Raw genomic sequence first — 27,235 nt, forward strand, 5'->3', positions numbered from 1 at the left:
ATTTTAAAAATGCAGTCAGGATAGCGGAGAGAATTCTGAGTCAGGAAATATATTCAATGATACACCATTAGGCATTTTAGCACTGTAAGAAATGTTAATGCATAGTAGGCACATGGGATTTGATGCTCTGGCTGGGGCTTAGCATTGCTCATGGCAAAAGACCAGTCTTTTTTTAAAAAAAAAGAACTTAGAAAATGACATAGTTACATAAACTGCCCTAAAATAACTCCACGAGTTAGAGAAATTCCGTCTGCATTGCAGTCCATGTTTAAATCCAAGAAACTGTGGGTTATAAATTAGTTTAGCATAGTTACAATCTTGGAAGCAGGAGATACTGTCCCATTCTGTCTCGTTCACACATCACTAATATAAAACGCAGATCCCATTGATGAAGAAAAGATGTCAGTTACTCACAGCTTCTTCATATTTAGAAGAATGGCTTTAGATTCTAAGCTCACATGGTAGGAATCAGTTTTGTTAGGAACCATCTTAGGAACCATGAAGGGGAGGAGTCTATAGGGTTCCGTAAACAGCAATTGGCAAGGTGGTAAGCATTCTGTTTGCAGACAGTAATATGGAGAGGAGACTTTCCAGGTTCCTTCCCTCCCTTCACCACCTCTTGTAGCGATCAAGAAACATTCACCTAAGCAAGACCTTAAGTGATTAGAACACAGCAGGTGCTAAACCCATCCCTGAGCTTATCTTTGTGTTTTGTAGCTGGAGTTCATTAACTTGTCAGCACTGATTCCTTTTGAGCAATGTGGAGAAATGAAAGCAGTGGGTGGGTATGGAGGAAAAAGATGATGAAGCAAATCAATACTGGCTCTTAAGCAAGTGCCCTGCTTTGAGTCTGGAGCCATGCAGATGCAAGCTCAAAATGGGCTTCCATAAGGCAGCATAGTTGCATCATGACATTATAGCATAGGTCAGTGGTTTTCAGAGTCTGGTCATAAGAAGTTTGATATGCTTGTGTTTCCTCCTGAGCAGGGGTGGGGGGAGGTAATTGTTTCCCTGAAAGGCAGCTTCACATGTGCTAGCTATTTATGAGAGACGGTTCGTGTTTTCTATTAAGTTGAACCATTCTCGAATGATGAGGGTGAAGTTTTCTCATGCCTGAGAATTGCATCCAATTCTGAGAAAAGAATTAAATAAAAAATTGTCCAGTAGCACCTTAGAGACCACCTAAGTTTGTTCTGGGTATAAGCCAGGCATGTCAAACCTGCGGCCCTCCAGATGTTTTGGACTACAATTCCCATCTTCCCCAACCACTGGTCCTGCTAGCTAGGGATCATGGGAGTTGTAGGCCAAAACATCTGGAGGGCCGCAGGTTTGACATGCCTGGTATAAGCATTCGTGTGCATGCACACTTCTTCAGATACACTGAAACAGAAGTCACCAGACCCTTATATATAGTGGGAGGGTGGGGTGGAGTTTTTCTCAGAAGGGTAGTAGGAGATGGGTGATTGACTCTATGGGTATGGTAAACCTGTTAACGACTTAACGACTGCAATTAGTTCTACAGTAAAAAGTTTTAGCATATGTAATGAGACAAGAATCCAATATCTCCATTCAAGACCAGGTCTCTCCATAGTATTCAGTTTAGTAATAAGTTGTAATTCAGCAACTTCTCTTTCAAGTCTATTTCTGAAATTCTTTTGTAATAAGACAGCGGCTTTGAGATCCTGTATTGAATGTCCTGGGAGACTGACGTGTTCTCCTACTGGTTTCTCTGTCTTGTGATTCCTGATGTCAGATTTATGTCCATTTATCCTTTGGCATAGGGTTTGGCCTGTTTGTCCAATATAGCCTACCTGAAATCAGAGAAAAGAATTAGTATTTTCTTTTCTTTCTTTCTTTTTTAAAGTGTAGTTTTGTTGTAGATCTGCAAAATTGCCCAAAGAGTAGTCTGCAGTACATATGGAAGATCCTTCTCATGCATATGTTCTAAGAAAATATTTAAGAAAGCCCAATGAATCTTTGGGTGCATTCTAATATGGGAGATATTGCATTATTTTTCCTTATTATAATGCTAGTGGTTTGGTGCCATTTTCTAAGGTTCCTTTCACACTGCAGCTCCTGTTGCATCATATAACTGTGGCCTTTTGACAGATGGACTGGCATGTCACATAAAATTTAATTCACACTAGTGGACATGCTGTGACACAACAATGAATGTCATTGGACAATGTCATCCCTCCTCCACCCTTTCTGCACATGTGTGCTCCTGTTTCCTCATAATGCTCCCGTGAAAACAACAAATGCGTATTCAGCCCCGAATTTATTCACTTTGCTCCCACATTTTCTGGGTTAAGGGGGCTGGAAATTGATTGTTTTCTGGAATCAAATCATGTGGACATGAATTCTAAACATGCACTACCTTCCATTAGCTTACTGGAAGTGGCTTTCGCATCATGTGGAAGTTCAAATGTAATGCAGAAATTAATAGTTAGTCAAACATCAGGTAAATGGAATAAACTGTGTAAATGAAGCATTCTAGGAAAATAAAAGCAAGAGTCTTCTTTGCACATCCCTGTTGGAGTAAGTCTGCAGTGAAGCATCTATCTCTCTGGCCAAGACTTTGCATCTGGCCAGCGTGTTATCCAGACTGTGTGATGCAAAGTTGCACACAATCTCTTTGCCAACATTTGCCCTTATTTGTATCCCCAAGCATAATTGCTAAGCTCTTAGCACCAAGCAGTTAATGTCCATTAATTAATTTGGATAGAGGAGTAAATGTGTGAAGTGTGAAGTGGATTGATGCACTTACGTTTCCTAGCTCTTTGGACTCTGTTTCAGAGTTTAGCTTGTTTCAAAATGAGCAGTTTGGCCTTGGCCTCCTTCTATGTGAGCATTTTGTCTTCATCACGGAACACCACTTCATCTGTCAGCCATGGCAGGCTTGGCTTAGAGTGGGAATACAGGAGTACTGCGATGAGCATTCGTTCCTTACCACCCTATTCTCAAAGGCTGTTTTTTGCAGATGCCAGTGGCTAAAGTAGAGAAGGTCAGGGTCCTCTCTCGATTACTAGACCTCTTTTACAACTCAACATTCAGACTGCAGCATGGAGGAGTGTGAACAAGAGCTCTTCCACTCAGGGCCCTTTTCAGAGAATGTCTGTGCTCTCATGAACTCTGACAAAATGTGCCTTTCACATAAAATTTGACATTTGTATGCATTGCAGTGAGCATGCTAAAAAGAAACAGCATTAACTTTGTGGCTGGGATGAAACGAACTTCAGGGTGCAATGAGGACCAGTAGTGATGGTATCCTACTTGAACACACACACAGAGAGAGAGAGAGAGAGAGAGAGAGAGAGAGAGAGGATTGGTTCAGAAGACCCTTATTTGAATCAATGATTTAGTCCGCAATCTGAAACACACTTACAAGGGAGCAAACACGATTGAATACGGCAATACTTAATTGCCAAGTATCCATATATCAGAATGAGTTTTTATTTAGCAGTGCTGCCAGATTTTGCATTTGCTGGCTCAGAAACAGCCATCTCAGTGGTTTGAAATATTTACCCCAAATATGAGACACAGGCTCTATGAGGCTGTTTCATGCCAAATCGGTCCATTGGTCCATCTAGTCCAGATTGGTTTGCTTGGACTAGCAAAGTCTCTCAGGCAGAAGTAGGTCTTTCTCAACTGTACTACATGGAATCTTTTTAACTGAGGGGGATGGATACTGAACCTGAAATCTGATGAGGCCAAAGAGTTGCCACAAGAGTTTCCACAAGAGTTGTGAGAAAGCACCAACCCCATCTTCCCTGCCCTTTCCACCATCTGTACAAATAAGCTGTGTGTCTCATCCCTTTTGTCAATTCCTGGGCTTAATACTGTGCAAAAACAGATTCTGCCAAATAAGTGAGAGAGAAACTGAAGGGCAGGGGGCATAAATCACTGCTATTACTGGTTGAGTTTTAGGGTACTAAAACCAATTTTTCACCAAAGGCAGGGAGCTGGGTGCACCACTGTGACTTCAGGGATACAATCGTTCACTTCACCTCACCCATCTAACCTGCAAGTTGATGCCACTTGTTATATCTTGCTGTGTTCCTTTGTTTAGAGATGGGGATATTTCTGGTCGCAAGTTATCCATCGAACACCAGAAGGAATTTGCAAAGTGCACCCGCTGTGTCCATGAACTTCTCTTCTCATTATATTTGTTTAAAGTGGCTTCCCTGTGCACAGATGCCAGCAGTGCATCAATAGACCTAGATGGATCATTTTTATTTCAGCACAGACCTAGAGTCCCAGGGCCCTGTGTGGCAGAGGCAATAAAATATCTAAAGGTAATCTTTACATGCTGCACTATTGCTTAAGGGAAACGAGAAATTGCTTTTGTGCTTCATTCTCATAATAGAATGAGATCCATATTGGACAATGCACACACATTTATATTTGCTGTGTGTGTGTGTGTGTGTGTGTGTGTGTGTGTGTGTGTGTGTGTGCATTGTCCAATATGGATCCCATTCCATTATGAGAATGAAGTACAATAAATATATATATATGGGTGGTGGTGGTAGGCACAGTCAGTTTATTTATATATGACATTTTACACATATACAGGTGTGCTCAAAGTGGTTTGCAAAACACACATACTGTATACAATAGGACACACCTTACTTTGTAATTTTGTTTTAAAGTTTTTAAATATTGTGTAATATTGCATTTTAATATGAATGTTGTGTTTTAATTATTCTACCCCAACCTGGGACTTTGAGGTGGAGAGTGGGAAATTAATTGCAAGGAGGAGGAGGAGGAGGAGGAGGAGGAGTTCAGTTAAAATATATTCAAAGGAAATTCATTAGCATAAAGCAGGCATCCCCAAACTTCGACCCTCCAGATGTTTTGGACTACAGTTCCCATCTTCCCCGACCACTGGTCCTGTTAGCTAGGGATCATGGGAGTTGTAGGTCAAAACATCTGGAGGGCCGCAGTTTGGGGAGGCCTGGCATAAAGCTTACCATGAAGTCAGTTAACAGTCTCCCAAAGTTGGCCTAAAGGAGGGGTGTCAATAACAATTATTAGATCCCCCATTATAGTGAATGGGGTCTAGAGGACTTCATTGTCTACATAGTAATGCAGTAACAGATTGAATTTTTTTAAACACTGCCCAGGAGGTGGGGGTGGCTTGAGAAGAGTCACAAGGGACCTGGAGGGCTACATTTGTCCCGCTGGCCAGAGCTCCTCACCACTACCCTGCATTTCATTTCATTTCATTTCATTTCATTTCATTTCATTTCATTTCATTTCTTTTATATAACCCACCTTTCAGCAATCATGGAGCCAAAGGCATCATACATGTGCTTCCCAGGAGGCCACCCATTCAAGCACTGTCCCAGACCAAATACAAACCCAGACCTGCTTAGCATCATTAAAGTAGCAGTCTCATGCACTTTCAAACCATACCCTGTGGCTATCTCCCTACCTTCTAATCTATTAGAATTTCCAAGAAAAGTTTCTAAATAATCTCTAAACTTCTGGTTCTGGGAGATACTTCACTGAGACATATGGAATCAAGAAGTAAAGAGAATTTATCTGAAAGCCAGTGCTAACATTCCCAGTGAGGAAATTAATTGTTGCAGTATATTTTTTCAGGGAAATAACCTATATCGACAGTTTAAGGAAAGAATATGAGAGCAATAGGAGGCGTGAAACTGATTGACTGATCACATTTCTTTCTCCAAAGCTTCAGACAATGAAGCTGCTTGGAAACTAATGAATTTGAGCTGAAACTGCATTCTATTGAGATCTATGCGGCCATGGCATTATGACTAATGGCATGAGACTGACAAGATGTAAATCATTTACTGTGCTGTGTAATGCTCAAGTCTCATTCAGCTTGCCTTACGGATATGAATCATTTTTAACTAGACTGGGGAATGCCCCCACAAAACATTGATTAAGGGTAGAAAGATCTGAGATCCTGACCTACGTTTTATACCAAAGTGTGCAAACATCTGGAGTGATTTCAGTTGACATTTTGGTTGGTGAGATTCCATGACAGAATCCTGAGAAATAAGCTGGGTTTTACTGCTCTGTGACCATTGGACCACTAGAACCATTGGACATGAGAACCTTAGAACATTCATAAACGGGTGGAGGATTGTTGTGCCATAGAAAGAATCATTAGAGACTTCACTCTCTTAAGCATCCTGTGAAGGGAGATGAACCATCTTACTAACTTGTGTGTCTGGTCTGCATGTGCGTGTTTGTTTATATGTGTCTCCAAGACTTCTGTGTATCTCTTTTGGGTCTCAACTTCAGACTGCTTATTGTACTATCTGGAGTATCAAAGTAACAGAATGTTTGGATGCCATCTTTCCATCTTTTATGACAGGTGGCTAATGGTAGTGCTCTGGAAATACACTCATCAGATCCAGACACCATGGCCCTTGGGAATTGGATTCTAACATATGGAGGATGATAGGTTAACCACCCCTGCTTTATGGCTAGCCTTCTCCTATATCTGTTGGGAGTTGTAATTCAGCAACATATGGAGGGCTGAAGCTTCCCCAGACCTGTTTTGGAGGATGGTCCAGAGTCCTTCAACTAGTTCTAAAAGTGCAGAATCTTTCAAATCTAATTAATTATCAAGTTTATTTTGTTATGGGGGGTTATGATGAGGGCTGGGAGTGTGAGGTGATTGTACTTGAGTAAGATTTCTGTATATAGGTCTGGATTTATTTATTTATTTATTTTAAAAACTATACCTTTATTCATTGATCTGTGATTTATTTGAACAGCTGTTCTTTTTGCTCAGTTATGAAGCCTGGAGCACTGCAGAGTCTTTGAGAGGGCTGTTAATAAGAACAAAGATTTTTAATGATTTGGCAAACATTTTTGAAAGTATTAACTGCCAATATAGAGTCTATGATAACTATCAAGTGGTGCTTGGGATAATTTGTACTTGGCACACTTGACAGATATTAATTATGTCCAACAGGATCCGTGTGAACTCCTGGCAGGCAGGGAAGGTATTGTGACACAGACAAAATGATTTCCCAGTTATCCAATACAAAATCCTCCTCTGGAGCTGCAGTAATAGAATGTGTGTGTGTGTGTGTGTGTGTGTGTGTGTGTGTGAGAGAGAGAGAGAGAGAGAGAGAGAGAGAGAGAGAGAGAGCTTTCAAGTTGGTACAGAGAAGAAGCAGGTGCTGAAAAGTCATCCAGAAGTAATTTATTCAAATCTTAGTCTTCCTTGTGGTGACCAGAAGCAGGGGAAATGACAAATATTGTCTACACTGACTGGCAATGGTCTTCTAGGGTTTCTTGCCTCTCTCCCTCCACATCACTAGTCTCCCAGTCTCCCCCCTCCTGCCAGTGGGCCCCACAACCTGCTGGGCCCTTCCCTGGGATTGTCTTCACCCCATTCTGTACTCCCCGGACTCATCCTGCTCCTGGCTCTGCCAGCCCCTGACATCCCACACATGATGTCAGCTGTAGAGCAGGTGGGCATGGCTTGGTTGAAATGGCATTGTGGGTCAAATGAGGAGGCCTTGAATGATTAATTAAGCTCCCTAGCCCTGCTGTAGATGCTTCAACTAACATCATGAAAGTTAGTTTCCACTTTGCAATTTCAGTGGGTTTTTTGCTTGCAGCAATTTAATAAACTTATGGGGAAGGAGCCACATTCCTGCCTCAGATCTACACAATCAAACCTAATATATAGCTAATCAACATGGAACACAGCTTCCTGGTCAACCATAATAGGTTACCGATTGCCACGCCAATGATGATTCCAACTCTTATTGTGACAAATGGGCAATGACCCAGCTATCTGACTCATACCCTTCTAATGAAGTTTTCCTTGCTAAGACTAATGGTGTCTGATACCAGGAAGTGGCCAAGTCATTCATTCAAATTTTGAAGAAGTGTTAGGATCCCAAAGGGACTTTTCTCAGCAAAAAATAAAGAAACAAACAGAATGGAGAATTCCACAGCAACAGAAAAAAAACATTATGTCCAAGCAGATGGACCTTAAATCTGTTTAGTTGGGGTCCACAAAAACAATTTCTGTGTCACTGTGAGCACAAGCCATGATGACAGATAATATATTGCTCATTTTCAGTAGGAAATAAAACACCTTGATACTATGGTGTTGGAGCAAAACTGTTTCTTCTTTTGAAAAGTGCTATGTGATTCGAATGATAATCAAAGGATATGTGTTTATAGTATGTGCAAGATGTATGGAGATACATTGAACCATTAATCTGTCTAGTCCAGAGCTGCATCACTCCAAGATATTAAAGGGACCTTTTTCAGCCCTCTTGATTGAGACTTTTCCCCCTGCTAAATTTGGAGTGCTAGGAATTGAATGTATGTACTCCTCCACTGAGCTATGGCCCTTGACTTTTGATAAGATTTGTGTGGGACACAGGTCCTTGGTATCCAGAAGGACTTCTTTTGTTAAAAGGTGTTTTTTTTGGTAATTTTTTGTCATCACTTATGCTGGTGCTGCAATCTTGTTTAGGTAATTAGTATTGCATACATGTAAGTGGTCCTGGATTGACTCCCAGGAATCCACAAGAGTGGATGTTGTTGTTGTTCCTGCTCTTTTTTGTTGATGTGGAGGGCAACTTTACAGCTCCAATAATACAGAAGTCTGATTCATGTAAGTCTTCTAACCTCTGCCACAGATACATGGCCACTGGGCCCCCCTGTCTGTCTTCACTTTCAAAGTAGATTTGAAAGCTTACTTCTGCTGCATCACACATTTTGCCTTTTGGACAGACTTCAGTTTTCCTTGACACATCAACTGTGTGTCTTTGCATGTGTGTGGACTATCTTTCTCTCTCTCTTACACACACACACTTCCTCGAAGAGAGCGAAATTAAAAGGCAAAGCAATGCAGTGCTCAGGATCCTCAATATTCCATATAATGAAAGGCTAGAGAACCAAGGCAACTGTCTGAGGATGGAGGCAAATTCAGTATTAGCATGAATCTTTCATAAATAATGGAAGGTGATATACGATGGCAAGAGAAGTTTGTGCCTGTGCAGTTCTCCTGACCAGTGATGCAGCTAAGGTTGGACTTGGGGGCCAAAACCCAGCACCAGGATCTAGGCTAAAATAGATATGCTGGGGCCTACACTGGTTATTACTAGAAGTTGTCAAATATGCCAATTTTGGTTCTCTCTGTTTCTCTTTTTCTAGTCATAAATTTAGTTCTTCAGTTTTCTAGAGCACTTTGTGATTATTATTTAAAAATAAACCTCATAGAAATTTGTCAGTGTTTTGGCAGAAACATCTGTTAATAAATACATTTCTGTATGCATATTTGACTAATATACACATTTTTGCAAGCAGTTTCACCTAATATAATGCATTTTTGTACGTTTTTCTCACTTACATATGCATTCATACGCACACTTTCTCATAACATATGCATTTTATGTACACATTGTTTTGACTGGAGAAGCACATCTATTCTGAGTAGAATTAGCATTGGATCCAACCCTTGCTTCAGAAAGTAATGGCAAGTTCCAACATACAATGTGGGACATCATTAGACATCCTCTTCTGAGACATCCTGATACAAGAACACCCATCCAGGATGCAGCCAACACCAACATTCTGTGTTCCCGCAAGCACAGTTTTACTCTTACTTCAAAATTGTGACACACACACTTCTGCAATCAGATCAAACAGGCTGACAGTCTCAGTCACTTATGCTGGCATTTCTCTTCCCATTCCTTCCTTCAGCGGAAATGGAGAGCTGCTAATATAATCACTACTGCTTTCTTGACACAATGTGGTTATAGGGATGCAAGGTGAAGCATGAATTATCTGTCGTTATTGACATTCTCATAAATAGGACGATCCTGAAGATTTCACTTGAAGAAGCTTAATAATGATCTTCATTAATCAGGAGCCTGATCCTGTATCTTGAACTAACAATACTTCTACAGCTAATGAAGGTTGAGAAAGTCTATTAGTAGGAGTCTGGCTCATGGATGCTTTTATTCAGAAGTAAAAAAAATATGTGCAAGAAGGATAATAAATTATGCTGTCCTAAGAAGCCTTGGGCTAATTAATCTCATTATTCTTTCCTTCTTTCTTTAGGAAATCTTTAAGGCAGAAGGCAGCCTTGGAATTGTAAGGCAAAGAAGGTCCATTGTGGCAACTCCAATCTTAATTCCTGAAAACCAGAGATCTCCATTTCCAAGGCCCGTGGGAAAGGTGAGTGATAAAATGTACTGGTCTTAACCTGAGTTGATTGTTACCATTTGCCTTTGCAGAGTTTTCCATGGCCACTACCAATGTGATTGAGTAGATCTTTCTTTCTTTTTTAGTGTACAGTATTTGGATTAGTGGTGCTTCTGAAAATCCTCCAGCCCAATTTCTCTCTGAATTTTAAAGTACTGAATGACCCAGTCTTACTTTCAGAGTGAAATCAGTGCATTAGAATCCTCTATCTCATACTTATATCAAAATGTTGGGAAGAACATGTGCAAGAATAGTTTGCTGCAGATTTTATTTCCTTCAATTTATTCATAACTTCCCCTACTTTCCCTGCTTTTCTGGTTCTGGTTCAGCGGTAGAGTATATGTCTTGCATGCATAAGATACTAAGCTCAATTTCTGGAATCTAGGACTAAGAAGTATCCCAGTGTGAGTTACTGGAGAGCCACCAGCATCCATAGTGGTCTAATTAGTACAGTGGAGTTCCTTGTGTTAACACGTAAACCACCACCACCACCCAAAAAAAACCCCCAACCCACCACTACAAAAAAGAAGAAGCAATATCAATGTAACTACATACATGCTGAATTCTTTTTGTGTGCTGGTTTTCCATTGTCCACTTGTTGTGCATCATGATGAAAAACACAAAAAAGCCCTATTCATGTGGTTGTCTAGCTGGTTGTGTTAAATTATTTTTGAATTTTGTTTTACTGGTCATAGGAGCTCATGTGAACATCAGTAAAGCACCATACAGAGAGAATATTGATCATTCTAGTCCTAAATATTGGCTCACCAAAATGGGGGGTTTTTTTGGAAGCATTTTATATGCGGGCATCAGTAATGTGGAAGATTAAAAAAAAAGGTGAGGTGAAGGAAAACTGCAATTAACTGCATGTGTTTCAGTACCAAAATTGATTTTAGAAATTCTTTCATCAAACTGAAATCAAGGAGAAGGGAAAACATTGGCAAAAGTGAGTCTACAGAATAATAAATAAATGGAATGCGATAAATTGACTCTTGCCTTATTTTGGAGAGAAAAGCCTGGTGTTTGTTTGTGGAATGGATAGATTTTTTCATTGGAACATCTAATTTGGCACAGAAAGTATTTTCCACTAATTGATATGGGTTCCACTTGCCGTATCTAAAGCCACACTAGCACACCTACCTCTAAAATTCCTGTATGCGGTTGCAATGGTTTGTGTTTTCAAGATGTGGGGGCAGAGGTCTTGTATTCACTAGAGCACTTAACAGATTTGTAAGAAGCAACTAATATATATATATATATATATATATATATATATATATATATATATATATATATATATATATATATAAATGTATATGCATGCACACACCTGGTAGTAAATATAGGAAGGTGCCTCATTTGACTTTTTCACGGTTGCATTACATTTGAGGGGGAAAGCACTTATGAGTTGTTTATCAGCAGCTCTATATTCATCCACCACAAACCCCACCCCACCCCCTCTTTTTTTGTCAAATTCAGGAAAAGGTTGCTTGGAAGACGCTTAACATTTCAAGTGGCAAACTCAGCCCTTGAATCATAATGCTTATTGTTGGATCAACTGAATCAGCTGCTGGCAAGAATGACATTGCAACATTGCCATACTTAAATAGCTGAATGTAATAGGGGAGAGTTTTAGACTTGGTTATTTCTGTATTCAGTAGCATTTTAACCCTGATGTGTGTTACATTGCTGTGAGAGCTGGTGGACTTTTTGAACATATGAAGTCCTCTGCTAGATCATAAAGTATTGGATCCAATAAGAGCTGAAGACAAGAGGTCTTCCCCCTTGTTGCTCTACCCCAGCCACTGGTTCTCACCAACATTCCTCTTGATGTAGGTCTCACTCGGCAATTGGTTTAAACCAGGGTTTACCTAACTTGGGTCTCCAGCTGTTTTTGGACTACATCCGTAGCTAGCAGGACCAGCGGTCAGGGATGATGAGAATTGTAGTCCCAAAACAGCTGGAGACCCAGGTTTGGGAAACACTGGTTTAAACTGTCTTTGTACATAAAAAAGACCATGAGCCCTGCTCGATCAGGTCAAAGGACCCTTTTATTTGGTATCCTGTTTCCCATAGAGGCCAACCAGATGCTGCTGGGAGTAATCTGCAAGCAGGATATGAAGGCTTAATGAGAACACGGACCATATGAGAACCCAGGAGGAAGTGCTTTGCTTTAAATTGGTTTTAAAGAAAGCAGAGGGGAAAGTGTGATAATATCAGTGTCCTGGTCTTTGAGAGGCCAAGGCTCAGAGGAAGCCTAGCCAGATGCCATCAAGAGGTCAAGTCAATTGACTGTGTCAGGAATCCAGATCACCTGCAGCTCCTTGGGGGAGATCCCAGGGTAGCTATACCAAATCGTTCAGTAGCACCTTAAAGACCAACTAAGTTTTTATTTTGGTATGAGCTTTCGTGTGCATGCACACTTCTTCAGATACCGTATCTGAAGAAGTGTGCATGCACACGAAAGCTCATACCAAAATAAAAACTTAGTTGGTCTTTAAGGTGCTACTGAAGGAATTTTTTTATTTTACTTCGATCCAGACCAACACGGCTACCTACCTGTAACCATACCAAATCGTGTCTCTGTAAACACCTGAATCCAACTGGTTTTATATGTGTTGATTGAGCTTTAGTTTAGTAATCCCCACCTCCCCAGGGATGCTCACTGGCTGGCTTTTAAAATAGGCATCACCTGAGTTTGCAATCTTTGGCTCCTGTGAGTGTGGGGAGATTGGGTACTGTGGGAGACAGCTGCACTGAATCAGTTGATGGCAGCAAGGGTTTGATTTGTCTTCTGGCTGGAAGGAGCCTAAAGAAAGTGCTTTGGTCAGATACCGAAGTGGTATTGAATTATCTTCTGCAGGGAAAAAGAAAACCCATGTGGGGGATGAAACAGTCCCAGGGTGCATGATACCACAACTTTGCTGAACTTACCTGAAGTTATGCAGGTATTGGGACAGGGATATGCACTTGTGAAGTGTTAGTTTTGTTTTTTGCTTTCCTTTCTAGCAGGCCCATTTGCTTCATTTTCCACTTGATATTGTGGAAATTATTTTCTTTTGTTACTGTTTCATAAATGTTTAATTTGTTTTGCTTTGGCACTGATTACAGTGGAGACCTGGCCAATCTCTACAACTTTGGAATTTACCATCCAGATGGCATGTAGCTTGCAGCACTCCCTAAAGGAGTGTTGCACTGCTCCTGAAGGAATCAGACTCGCCAAATGCAAATAATTCATATTATATAAGCAGTTGAAAAGGGTGGGGTGGGGTGGCGGTGAGGGTATCCTCTAAGTTTCATATAACTGCCAGGGACTGCTGGGGATACAAGGAATGTGTAGTAGAGGCAGGAGGGCCAAGGCCATAGCTGCCAAGTTTTCCCTTTTCTCGCGAGGAAGCCTATTCAGCATAAGGGAAAATCCCTTTAAAAAAGGGATAACTTGGCAGCTATGGCCAAGGCTGATCAAGAGGAAGGGGAAACAAAAAAAAAATTTAAAAAAATTCCTTCCAGTAGCACCTTAGAGACCAACTAAGTTTGTCATAGGTATGAGCTTTCGTGTGCATGCACACTTCTTCAGATACACTGAAAAAGAAGTCACCAGACCCTTATGTATAGTCAGAGGGTGGGGAGGGGTATTACTCCGAAGGGTGGTGGGAATGGGTGATTGACTGATAGGAGTGGTAAACCTGTTAACAACTGTTAACGACTGCAATTGGTCTTGCAGGAAAAAGCAATGGGTGAGATGGCTAAAGAAAGCTTTATCATGTATAATGAGATAAGAATCCAATGTCCTTATTCAGACCAGGTCTCTCCATGGTTTTAAGCTTGGTAATGAGTTGCAATTCAGCAACTTCTATTTCCAGTCTGTTTCTGAATTTTTCTGTAATAAGACAGCTACTTTGATATCTTGTATAGAATGCCCCGAGAGATTGAAGTGTTCTCCTACTGGTTTCTCTGTCGTGTGATTCCTGATGTCAGATTTATGTCCATTTATCCTTTGGCGTAGGGTTTGGCCTGTTTGGCCAATATAGAGAGCTGAAGGGCACTGTTGGCATTTGATGGCATACACAATGTTAGAATATGAGCAATTAAATAGTCCTGAGATGGTATGTTTGATGTTGTTGGGGTCGGTAATGGTGTTGTCCGGGTGTATGTGGCAGCAAAGTTGGCATCTGGGTTTATTGCAGGCTCTGGTACCAGTGTACATGTTAAGTCTGGTGGTGGTATTATTGTGGGTGAGGAGTTGTTTAAGATTGGGTGGCTGTCTTGTTGGGGCTGATGGGCAAAGAGATTTTAAAATCAGATCATAGATTGTTCATGTACGCCACTGTGCTGGCAAGAATCTTGATACCCCAAAAGTGGAAATCACATGAAATACCTTCCATAATGCAGTGGGAAATGAAACTACTAGAACAGGCATCCCCAAACTGTGGCCCTCCAGATTGTTTGGCCTACAACTCCCATGATCCCTAGCTAATAGGACCAGTGGTCAGGGAAGATGGGAATTGTAGTCCAAAACATCTGGAGGGCCGAAGTTTGGGGATGCCTTTTCTAGAATATATGGAAATGGCAAAACTGACCTGCAGAATACGTGATCAGGACAATGTGAGATTTCAAAAAGAGTGGAGTAAATATGTTGAATATGTAAAAGAAAATTATAAAGGTATGAAAACATTAGCGGGATTGAGATAAATCCTACATCTTTGATGTTGTGAAGAATCTAGAAAATACGGGAGTGGATGAGGAAATATTTACCTGCTTGGGGGGGGGGGCGATGGAGGAAAGTCAGAGCTTGGCAAAGCTATTTGTTGTATAGATGTTAATTATATTTTGTATAAAGTTGGAAAGTATATATATAAAAAGAAAACAATAAAAAAGTATTGTTAAAAAAAAAAAAGATTGGGTGGCTGTCTGTAGGCAATGAAAGGTCTTCCTCCCAGAGCTTGAGAAAGAGAACTGTCATTGTCTAGGAGAGGTTGTAGATCTCTGATGATGTGCTGTACTCTTTTAACTTGGGAGCTGTATGTAATCACTAGTGGTGTTCTGTTATTTTCTTTTTTGGGTCTGTCTTTGCAGCAAGTTCTCTCTGGGTATCAGTCTGGCTCTGTTGATCTGTTGTTTAACTTCTTCGGGTGGTTATTTTAGTTCTAAAAAGGTTTGCTGTAGATCTCTTAGGTGAGAGTCTCTGTCTTTATAGTTGGAACAGTTGCGGCTGTAACGTAGGGCCTGGCTGTATACAATGGATTGATTGGTATGTTTGGGATGGTAGCTAGAAGCATGTAGATATGTTTGTCGGTCAGTTGGTTTTCGGTATAGGGTGGTGTCTATACGCCCATCCTGTATTTTTATAGTAGTGTCCAAAAGATGTATTTCTTGCATAGATTTGTTCATTGTTAGGTTGATGGTGGGGTGGAATTCATTGAATGTCTGGTGGGAGGTGTCCAGGGTCTGTTGACCATGTGTCCAGGTAATAAAAATATCGTCAATGTATCGCAGGTACAAGAGAGGTTTGAGTGGGTAGGAGTTTAGGAAACGTTCTAAATCTGCCATGATTTAGAAGGAATTGTTTAGGAAACGTTGTTCTAAATCCATCCATGGTTTAGAAGAGGAAGGGGGTTAACAATTTTGGGGGATTTGTGCCACTGGCAAGGAAGGAGCCAGGGCTGGTGGAAGGGAAAGAGTCTGAGAAGTTGGAGATTGGGGAGGTGTAGGATGTGTCAGGAGCCAGGTACTTAGTTAACAGAAAGGTGTGTTTGTGTGTGTTCAGTGCACCTTAGGAGCCACTGTGTGTGCTCTGTCAATAAAGAATTAAACTACCAACCATTTGTCCTCCTTAGACTGAGTGTACTCAGAACAAAAACCTTGTAACTGGAGAGCTGGAAGGGATAGTGGAGGTCATATAATGAAACCCTCTGTTCAACAATGGACCTACATTGCAGCATGAAACAGCATTATGTCTGTCAGATGGCTGGTCAGCCGCTGTTTAAATACATCCAGGAAAGGCGACCCCATCTCCCCTCTTGACAATTTGAAGCTACTGTCAAACAGTTCTTACAGTTCAAAATTCCAACTACTGCTTAGTTGTAATCTACTTCTATATGATTTCCACTCCCTGGATGGGAGGAGAAACAGGGAACAAATCTGCCCCATCTTCTGAAATGTAATTCATGAGAGAAACAGCTACCATGTCCCCGCTTAATCTTAAGAACAGAGGAACTGCCTTGTACCAAGTGAAATCATTGGGCCATCTAGCTCAGTATTGTCTACACTGACTGGCAGCAGCTCTGGGGTTTTAGACAGGGAGTCTCTCTCCCAACCCTACCTGGAACCTCCTGCATGCAAAGCACATGCTGTGCTGCTGAACCACAGGCCACCACCACATTCTTCTGAGCAACCTGTATTGGCAGGCTTGGTAAACTACCCACCTGCAGAGACTTTGCATTTTGAGGATAGTATAGGAACAAATGAAGCTGTCTTATACTGAGTTAGACCATTTGTTGTTCTAGCACTGAATGGAAGCAGCTCTCCAAGGTTTCAGGTAGGGAGTCATAGAATCATAGAGTTGGAAGAGACCACAAGGGCCATCCAGTCCAACCCCCTGCCAAGCAGGAAACACCATCAAAGCATTCTTGACATATGGCTGTCAAGCCTCTGCTTAAAGACCTCCAAAGAAGGAGACTCCGTCACACTCCTTGGTAGCAAATTTCCACTGCCAAACAGCTCTCTGAGTCTCTCTCAGCTCTACCTAGACATGTTGAGGATTGAAGCTGAGAGCTTCTGCATGCAAAACAGAAGCTCTAACTACTGAGCTATGGTCCTTCTTAGCTGCCTAAGATAGAGTTTGAACAGTTAAACCTGCCTTATGCTGAGTGAGACCCATGGTTTATTAAGCACAGTGTGGTCTGCAGTAGCAGTAGCTTACTAAGGTTTCTAGCAGCGGTCTTTCATGGACATATTTGGAGATGCTGGGGATTGAATCTGGGGCCTTCTGCACACAAATCAGATGTTCTGCTATTGTCCTTGTTGTTGTTGTTTTCTTGTCTAAACAAACCTATTTCTTCAAACCATTCCTCAAAGGACTTGGTATCAGAACTCTCACCATTGTGGTTGCCCCACTATGGACCTGATCTAGTATGTCAGTGCCCTTTTAACACAATGCCCAGAAGTGGACTTAATACTCCAGTTGCGACCTCAACCATTGCTTCATGCTTCATACTGGAGAATGTTCATGCCTTACCACATTCAGAACACTCGAAGATCCCCCCCCCGCCTCCTATAGAATTTTCTTGGAATGTATCAACCTTTGTTCCTAATCAACATAATGCTGCGCCTCTTGGCAGTTTCAGGAAATAATGGAAAAAACAAAAATGAAATGACTTTTGCTTCTACCATTCATGTCTTAATTTCCATTCACTTGTCATAAAAAGACATCAGGAAGGAATGGGGATTCATGCAGTCATTATTAATTTGCTTTACAAGTAAATAAATATCAATGGTGTGCCCAGGCCACAAGTGTTTACTTGTACCTGTGAATATAGCTTTGGGAAGCAGCTCAATCTGTTTCAGAACCACACCATTTCTTTACAATTGGACTTGTTATTTGGGACCAAATTACATGTGTTAAAAATGAAACTCTGCCTCCCCATTCACTATAATGGGGAAACTACAAATGGCTATAGCTTTAAAAAAATTCGCTTTCACGGAAGTGAATGAAATTTGCAGGCACACCAGACCCTCCACATTCAACTGACCCTGCTAAATTGGCAGGTAGATACAGCAATTTTATTACAGGGCATCTTTAATGTTCTATACTATATATTATTCTCAAATGCAGAAACTGGGGTGGAGTGGGGCATTCCACTAATTATATTTCGATCAGGAAGACTGAAATTCTCCAACCGTTCAGTCAAGTCCTGAAAAAGCAAACTCTCAAATTTTCAACCAAAATTATTTCCATAGCAAATTCAGTCCAGCTTTAATTTGCTTTTCTTTGCATTTCTGGACTGCTTCAGTGTAGCTGATAGTTGAAAGTTTCTGGACAGGCAAAAGAAAGTACTTCTTCACACAGTAGATAAACTATGGAAGCAGTATAACTCTGAATGCCAATTGCTGGGAATCACAAGTTTTGAGAGGTAGTAGTGCTCAGGTTATGTTTGCAAGCTTCCCATGGGCACCTAGTTGACCACTTTGTGAACAGGATGCTGAACTTGATAGGTCTTTGGCCTGGTCCAGCAGGGTTCTCCTCCGCATCTTGTGTTCTTAGACTGCAGGCAGCTGATTGAGTGAACACTAGACTGCAAAAGATTGTCTTTGGTATAGTGATGTGTTGTGAGTTTCAATTTGAGAATGGGAGCATTTGCTTTTGTTTTGTTTTCTGCACTGGCAGAATCTAACCAAAGAAGAAAAAAATGTGCAGGCGAGCCAAGCAGCTTGGGTGTAATAAAAATGTAATATTGAGTGTTATTGAGCTTGCTCCCTATAAGGACATACACAGCTGAGCTGATCAATAAAATGTTATAATGAGTTATAGTCATCAGATTGGAGTGGGGAAAATGAATTAGCTATAACTTCATACGGTCATTTTCAGAGAAGTTACTTGTCTGGAAAAGCTACTTGCTGGCAATCTGTGCTCCTCCGGCAGGAATGCAGTTACAAACCACTTCTGTGTCAACAAGGAATAAAGACAGAGCATCTCTTGTTCCTGAGCATGTGGCAATGTGACAGAAAGCTACGGCCCGTGTCCTCGTGTAACTGGAGACTGATTTGAGCTGCCAGTGGCTGAAGGTCTCTTCCTCTAGGGAGTTGGACACGAAGCTGCCTTTGCTAGCGCCGTGACTATGAATACAAATTGCACAGTCGAGCTACCTAGTGTTGTAATAAGAAATGCATTGCACAGTGGGCTAATGGCAAGTCATTGGCTGGATTCAGACATATCAATATCAGTCTGACAAACCATGGTTTATTGCATGGATGGAAAAGAAGTGTTGTGTATTGGTGTGTCAGCCTCTTGTTAACACAGGCGTAGGCAAACTTGGCCTGCCAGATGTTTTGGGACTATAACTCCCATCATCCCTGACCACTGGTCCTGTTAGCTAGGGATGATGGGAGTTGTAGTCCCAAAACATCTGGAGGGCCAAGTTTGCCTGTGCCTGCCTTAAAACATTGCTTCTGCATATTGCTAGATGCTGGAACTCCGAAATTGTGGCTTAAGCCTTTGGTTGGTATGTAGATTACTCAGAGTAGACACATTAGAATTAATGAGCATGATTAAGCAGCTTTCTGATTAGGAAAGGCTGCAGCATTTGGAGCTTTTTAGTTTGCAGAAAAGGTAAATTAAGAGGTGACATGATAGAAGTTTATAAAATTATGCATGGCATGGAGACGGTGGATAGCTTCCTATGTTCCTATAGCTAAATGGGCAAATAGTCTGACAGGATAGAAGGCAGTTTCCTTTGTTCCTGTAGCAAAACAACGTATTCTTTGGCATATCTACTCTTCTGAGTTTTCAGGTGTTTTGACTTGCATGTTGATGTACAGCTCTGGGCTCAAACCTATAATGTTCTGAAGCCTGGGTCCAGGATATGCTTATTACTGATGAATCGCATCCCTATAGCTTCTTCCAACATTAGCCATATGTGTGTGGATGATACACAAGCCTAAGGCATGTGCTTCTGCTAAAAACTGGAGAGCTGTGCCTTAAAAGCTGACATGCTTGAGTGCTCTGCTAGATGAGGCTAGAGCGTGCAATACCTTGCATGACTGAATCTTACATGAGTACAACTTGATTTGTGCTTGCAATTTCCTCACTAATAAACATACAACATGTCCAAACTTAGCTAGGACTAATTTACGACTGTTTTGATGAACTGAACCACTGCATCAAATCCCACTGACGATACAATGTTTGGGAATGGCCTTTCTTCCTTTAAATAATTCAGCCTAGAGACTATGGATGGGAGGAGAAATTCAATTTAGTTTGCATTTAAAGACACTTTTGCACTTTCTGAAACAATGTGAGAATGGAAGCACAACTGTCCTTTGAAATTTGCACTTATCTGAATTTTGTGATGGGGTTCTCTGACCTACCAGCGTTTACAGAAATGCACTCTATCGCTTGTGAAATGTATACAAAATACAAACATGTCTTTACTAGGAGAAGCTCACAGAAATGCTGAATAATTTTCATTATAATTTTCATTATATATATATGTGCAAATTACTGCAGAAATGCGGAGAACTGAGTAACTTGGAAAACTGAGAGAAGATAAAATTGAGGGATAATAATAAAATTAATAATACCATTTAATGCCAAAATAGGCTTCTAAGCAGTTTACAAGTAAAAAATCAAATTCTATTAAAATATAAACCACAATTTAAATACACAATTAATGTATGCAATTAATGTATGCAAAAAAATCAGTTAAAACAGTAGTAATTAAAACAGGACACACAGCTCCAAAGATCAAGAGAATACATATGTAAACAAGTGCAACTTCAAAAGTCGGTGGAATACCAATAGGAGTAGGGCCTCTTATAATTGAACAGGGTGCATTCTATAACTCTGGTGCCACCATAGAAAAGGTCCACCTCTGCATTGCCACACACCGATAATAATTGTGGTGGATATTTTTTAGGAGCTTGAAAGTTGCAATATTGGACTGTGTGTTTCTGCATAACGCTTCTGCACTTGAACTCTTTCAGTTCTTCTTCACTCCCGGAAGCTGTTCTTTAGTTCTGCCATGTTTCCTGTGGCAAAATGAAGGAGATGTTTCCTTACACCAGGAGTAGTCAAAATGGTCCCCCCAGATGTTGTTGCCTACAGCTCCCATCACATCTCACTTGGCCATGCTGGCTGGAGCTGACAAGAATGGGTGTCCAACAATATCAGGGCCTCACGTTTCCCCAGACCTGATCTAGACATTCTGAAGAACAGCCTGATTTCTTATCCAAACGCAAGTTCACAACAAGCAACATTCTTGTTGCATCATTCTTGGCTGGTCACATTTGCTTTGGGAGTTTTCCAACCCTCCGTTAATCACAGTAAATGGGAATACTGTAACTAAGCATCTGCCTTTTTGAAAACACAGAGGCAACACTTTCATAAGCAAGATGGACATTTGTGTTCTTTAATTATTAAAAAAGAAAACTTCTAATTAGGCAGCACAACAAAGACACAATGCAGAGATCCATTTCCTTCTTTATCTTATTGGCGGCCTCTTCTGTCCACCTGGGAGCCTGCTTATTGCCTTGTAACTGACTACCCCCTACCTCAGTATCTCTTAATTAAATAGCTATCAGACACCAAGCACGAGCCTGTGTTGATGGGCCTGGCCGTTTAGCAGACCTTACACTTCTGCATGTGAGGCAGCATTCTTGTGGGAAAACAATGAGATTAAAATATTTTAATACACTCTTGGCAGCGCTTCCGCTCGACATCCAGATGGCCTGGGTTACCAATGCTGACGGGTATTATTGATGCGTTTCCTCACGTTCTCTTGCTGATACAAGCAGAGGGATGTCATATTTGGGGGGGCTGGCAATTTTTTTGGTCTCCATCCACATGCTACTGTTACAATTTATTTGTCCGCATCAAGTAGGATGAAGTATGGAATAATGTGATGCACCGTACCCTTTAATTACAGGGATTGTTTGTCAGTTGCCCATGAAGAATGACAGATATTTATCCTATGACAAATTGAAGGACGGTGGTTTTAACAGCTTACCTGGTAGAATTGTGTTTTGCCCATTTCTTTTTATATTCTATCACTTGCAGTTAGAATCAGACAGTGACAGTTATGTCACTCAGGAGCTGTATGTCTCAACTTGATGCTGGAGTCATTTGAGAATAGGGATAGTCCTATGTTGGACTGCATCTCCCATCATGCATGTGTGACATCATGCATGCAATGTGCACACATCACATCGTCGGGTGGAGGCCAAATGGGGAGCCCAGCGTGGCATGGTTCAATGGCTGGCTCCTCCTGTGAGAGAGGAAGCTGCACTACGCTGGGCTCCCCGCTCCTGATGATGCAATGTTGCGTGTGCATAGCAGATCGTGCATATGACATCACACACATGCAATGCACATCATCGGGAGGAGGCTGAGTGGGGAACCCAGTGCAGCGCAGCTTCCTTTCTCATGCTCAGGAGGAGCCAACCATTCAAACTCCTCCACCCCCTCAACATTGAGGGGGCCAAAGACCCATCTGCTGCTATACCATATTCAGTTTTCTCTGTGCCCTAGCATGGTTTGGGACACTGGCAGGACCCGCCAGGACTGGATCCAAGAACCTTTGGCTTTGTTTGTTGAGACACCAGAGCTATTACCTTGGGCAATGCATCATTGTTAGGCTGCCATGAGATAGATTAGTCGGAGACATGGGCTTGAATCAAATGCTGGTTCTACTCAGAGTAGACTGACATTAACAGACATGATCAACGGGCCAATTGATTTCAGTAGGTCTATTCTGAGTAGAACGGACATCGGATGCAATCTATTGTGACTGAGATGGATTTTGAACCCAGGACCAGTCTAAATTCAACACTCTTGCCTCTACACCTCCATGCTTCTCTCAAAAGGCAGTGTAATAAAATACAATAATTTGCATTTGCTCTTTCCTGTTCAGGGTTTCTAGAAATTACTACACATGGGCCAAAGCTACTCATTACTTGGCTATACTGAAAAAGACCCTCCTCATTTAGCTATTGGGGGATACTTGGGGTGGGTTTTTTGGGGGGGAGGGGCAGTGAAGTCTGTTTTGTTTAATAGACACCAGTTGACATGGAAAATGAATTGGTTCTTTTCTAACTGTGGCACAAATGTGCCACCTTCCTTCCCCCCATTTGCATGAGTGACACGGGCATGCCATGCGGGCTGCAGAATCAAGGTGAGCATGTTATGCAGCATACTCACAGGGCCACTGTGTATTTTTGAGGGGACTGACCCCCTCCTTGAAAATTTTGGGGGTGCCCTCCTCCCCCCCGGATGGTGCCTATGCTGTGGTACCATTTACACTATACATGTAAAGCAGTATTGTGCCACACTGAAGAGAATTCTGCAGTTCCCAGAGTGGCTGAACAATTAAAGCCCTATTCTCAGGGAACTCTGGGAACTGTCGCTCTAGGAGGGGAATAGGGGTCTCCTATCGACTCTCATCACCCTTGGCAAACTACAGCCTCCAGAATTCTTTTGGGGAAGACATGGCTGCTTAAAGTGGTGTCATAGTGCTTTAAATGTATGGTGTGAATGTGGCCTGTATGATTCTTTGATGCCTTCATCACAGAGAGTGGCTGCAGTTCAAAAGACTACTTTAAAGGAGTGTTGAAAGACCGGCATGCATGGAATTTTAGATTCCACCCCTTTAACTGTTGCCCTTTAGCAAATACTGTAAACTGAATTCCGCCCTCCCCAAAAATTCTCCATAGTTTCAAAAGCAATTTGGGTGGGACTGGACTTCAAGAAAAAAACAGGATTATCCCAGACTGTGTGTGTATGGAAATTGCTGTGTGGTCCTAGAGGGCTGTGTGTGTGTGTGTGTGTGTGAACAGAGTTCCCCCTTATGTGTATAGAAGTCAGTGTGTGGTCCTTTGGATTCTGTATAATAATCCTAGAATTGCTGTTTATCCCTGGAAAATATTTCACAACTCTTTCATGTTAACAAATGATGGATTAAGCTGACATTCTTATTTCCAAGTGTCATAAATATGTTATGTCCTTTGTATCATTAAGTAGCCACCTTTATTTAGAGGTAATAGGTCTGTTCATATTTCATTCCTGTTTAAAATGTTGGAGGTGGCATAAATAAGTTTAAAAAATATTTGATAATTTATTGTTTTAAAATAAATCTTGTTTAAACCATTGCTGCGTTAGAAGCAACATTTCCTTGAGTTTCTTTCTTTGTAAAATACATTTCTGCTTTTCTGCCTTATTTAATACATTCATAATTTTGATGAGTGGAAAGTGGAGCTTACATTTTCATTTTAAGATGGTGGAAGGTTGAGCATGTGTTTCTTTTCATATACCAGTATTTTCCCCCCAATTCTCTCCATCATCCCGGGCTGCCCACACTTCCTGATCTGAAAAATCCCATAGGAGGACATGACACTTTCCCCTGCTTTAGCTGAAGATTGGGATACTGGGGAGGCTGACTACCAAGCTCTCCTTTTAGATTGGTGCGCTTGCTGCCTTTGTTAAGGGACACATCTCATTAAAAGAAAAATCACACTAATTTCTTTAAAAGTAAAAAAGATTTCATTTAAAAGGAGGAAGAAAGGTCAGAAAATTCTGCCAGAAGCCGAAGCAGGAGTGAAAAGTGCCAATAAACAGGAGTTTTCATATGTATATATTTAAGAAGGTTGTTTAAAACTTTTTGGGTGGGGAGAAGTTGTTTTTAACCTTTTTTAAAAAGGGAAGATTGTTTTAAATTGTTTTAGAAGTTATAACTGTATTAGGATTGACATTTTTGCTGCTCTGAGCTCCTTTGGAGAAAGGTGTGGGGTAGAAATCAAATTAATAAAAAAAAATAAAAAAAAATTGGAGCAGAAATCAATCCAGCCAATATTATCAGTATTCACTGTTGTTGCTTTCAGTCTGTAAATGATACCTAATTGATCATGTTCCCCATTTGCATTGCATTTCTTTTATATTGAAATGAATTGGGTGTGTTGACAATATGACATGCTCGGTTTGTGTAGCTTTTTGCAATTACGTGAAATACGCAGGTTACATAATTTTGCCACAGCAGAGAGTGAGACGATGTATTTTTGTAGGTGGAAGACTAATTTCAGTTGAATGGGAATGGTGCTGTGTGTGACAAATGTGGGGCAGAAAATTATGCCTTGGAATTAGTGTTGGAAGGGACCCAAAGGGTCATTCTAGTCCAATGCTCTGCAGTGCAGGAATCACAACTAAAGATCACATCCTTCTCAAATCCCTAAAGAATGGTACTTAGGAGCACAGTAGGCAGCCCTTCTGTGCTCACAGTGAAGCCTAGCTAAGGACATTATGAGGTTTTCAGGAAGCGTGGGCTCCTGGGAATGCACCAGAGCAAGGTCCACCTGAGAGAATGAATGGAAAAGACACTTTGTGCATCACGGCCACCGGCTGACCAATCCGGTTGGCTGATGGGCGTGGCTTGGGCTATTTAAACAGCCATGTGGCTGGGGGGCTCTCCCTTCTTACCTACTTGTGCTTTGGATCTCCCGCCCTCTCACCATATTTTCATGCGTTCGCCAACTTGGCTTTGCTATGGAACACAGTTGGTCGCCTGTTGAGGGGGCCAGGTAGGAATTTTCCCACTTGGCAAATTGGCACCAGCCATGTGGTTTTTGCCTGCCTCATAGCAATTGTCACAACTTTGTAAGGTTTGGCGGTTGGGCAATGGAAAAACCTGGTTTATGGGAGGGGAGGTAATGGCCTTCACCTGCCCCTCCTCTTTAAGGGTATCCCGTTAAAGGGATCTGGGGGTGTGGATCTTGTCCAAAGCCCGGGTAAGGGCTAGGGCCATGCTACGACCCCATCAGGGACTCTGGGGGAGCTTGCAGTTGATGTACATCAACAGGTGGTTGACCATTTCTAGACTACCTGCATGGTGGGCAGGAGTCAGATACAGTCTGTTCAAGTCCAGTGCCTAAGCCAATACCGCTCACATCTGTAACCAATAAAGTTGTGGCCTTATTTAGCCCATTAACCCAAAATTCTGGTGTCCGTATGAGTTATTATCCAGAAATGGGGTGTGTGAGAGAGGGAGCTCTGGGCCTTGACATCCAAAAAGACACTGCAAACACCTCTTGGCCATCTCAAAATTAAGGCAAATGCAACACACACAGAGAGACACAATGATATCATCAAAATCTTCTGTCCTTTGTGATCATTTTTGAATGCAAATTCTCATGTCTTTAACTAGGGGTGAATGGTCTTAAACTGAAGGGGGGGAAATGGGCATAAGACTACTTTAAATGCACACAGCCCTGATAAAATATTCATGTGCAAATAGTTCTGCTTGCATAAAACATTTTCAGAAGTATTGTTGTTGGCTAAACTGGAGACCTCACACATGTTGACAAAGTAATTATAAACTGAAATATAAATATGGTACCACCCTCTTTTTTAAGCAGTTGTTTTGGATTGAACAAGGAAAAAGCATGTGCAATCTTTTTTGTTTTTTTAAAAAGAGGGAATGTCCTTATATAGTTGCTACGGTGACAAGTTGATGGGAGATACATTAGCTCTATAGCAACAGTGGAATTAAATTTTCTGCCCAATATTGAAATATCAGTACCTAATTTCCTGTATCTTCGTAATAAATCACACTAATGACCTTGGATATATAATCTGGTCTATGCTCAAGAGTTTACTTAGCAAAGGATAATATGAAGGGATTAACTCCTGTGCTGTGACTGTTGACCTAAGCCTTGGGATTTAAAGAAATCTTGATTTCTTTGTAATGAAAAAGTAGAGATGTAAGTGTACAATGTCCAGTAGATGTGTTTGGGTCTCTTGCTACAATGTGGCATAATGAACAAATAGATTCTTAAAAGAAAAAACCAGTTAAGTATCTGTGCACCATGGATATTCAGTGTCAAGTAATAGATTTGGATCTCTATTAGCAATGTCATTCCTCAAGAGAACGACTTTGAGGTTGCAGTCCAAAACATTCTTACTAGGAAGAGAGCCCCACAGAAGACAGTGGGTCTTACTTTCAGTATACCTATTTCCCACTGAAAAGACATGGAGGGCAGGTTGGTGGCTGTTGGTAGGAAGTTGAGGACCACTGGTTTGTGTGTGATAGAAGAGTCTGCTGGATCAGGCCAGAGGCCCACCTAGTCCAACATCACAGTAGCCAACCAGATGCCTATGGGAAAACATAAAGCCAAGACCCCAGCACAAGAACACTTCTCCCTCCTGTAGTTTCCAGCAACTAGTGTTCAGAAGCATTTCTGTCTCCAGCTATGTAAATCACCATGATAGTAGCCACTGGTAGCCACCTCCTCTATGAATTTGTCTAATCCTAAAGCCATT

General features: G+C 41.3%; 1 protein-coding gene across 1 annotated transcript in view; it reads left to right on the top strand.

Moving 5' to 3' along the window:
• The window catches only part of CDH13 (cadherin 13), a 612,680-nt gene that overhangs the window by 244,167 nt on the left and 341,278 nt on the right, over nt 1-27,235 (top strand). The window contains exon 4 of the mRNA XM_035119665.2: nt 10,072-10,188. Coding sequence (XP_034975556.1) covers nt 10,072-10,188 — 117 coding nt within the window. The remainder of the gene's footprint in view (nt 1-10,071; nt 10,189-27,235) is intronic.

Source organism: Zootoca vivipara, chromosome 6 (genome assembly GCF_963506605.1).
Source record: "Zootoca vivipara chromosome 6, rZooViv1.1, whole genome shotgun sequence".
Taxonomy (NCBI): Eukaryota; Metazoa; Chordata; class Lepidosauria; order Squamata; family Lacertidae; genus Zootoca; species Zootoca vivipara.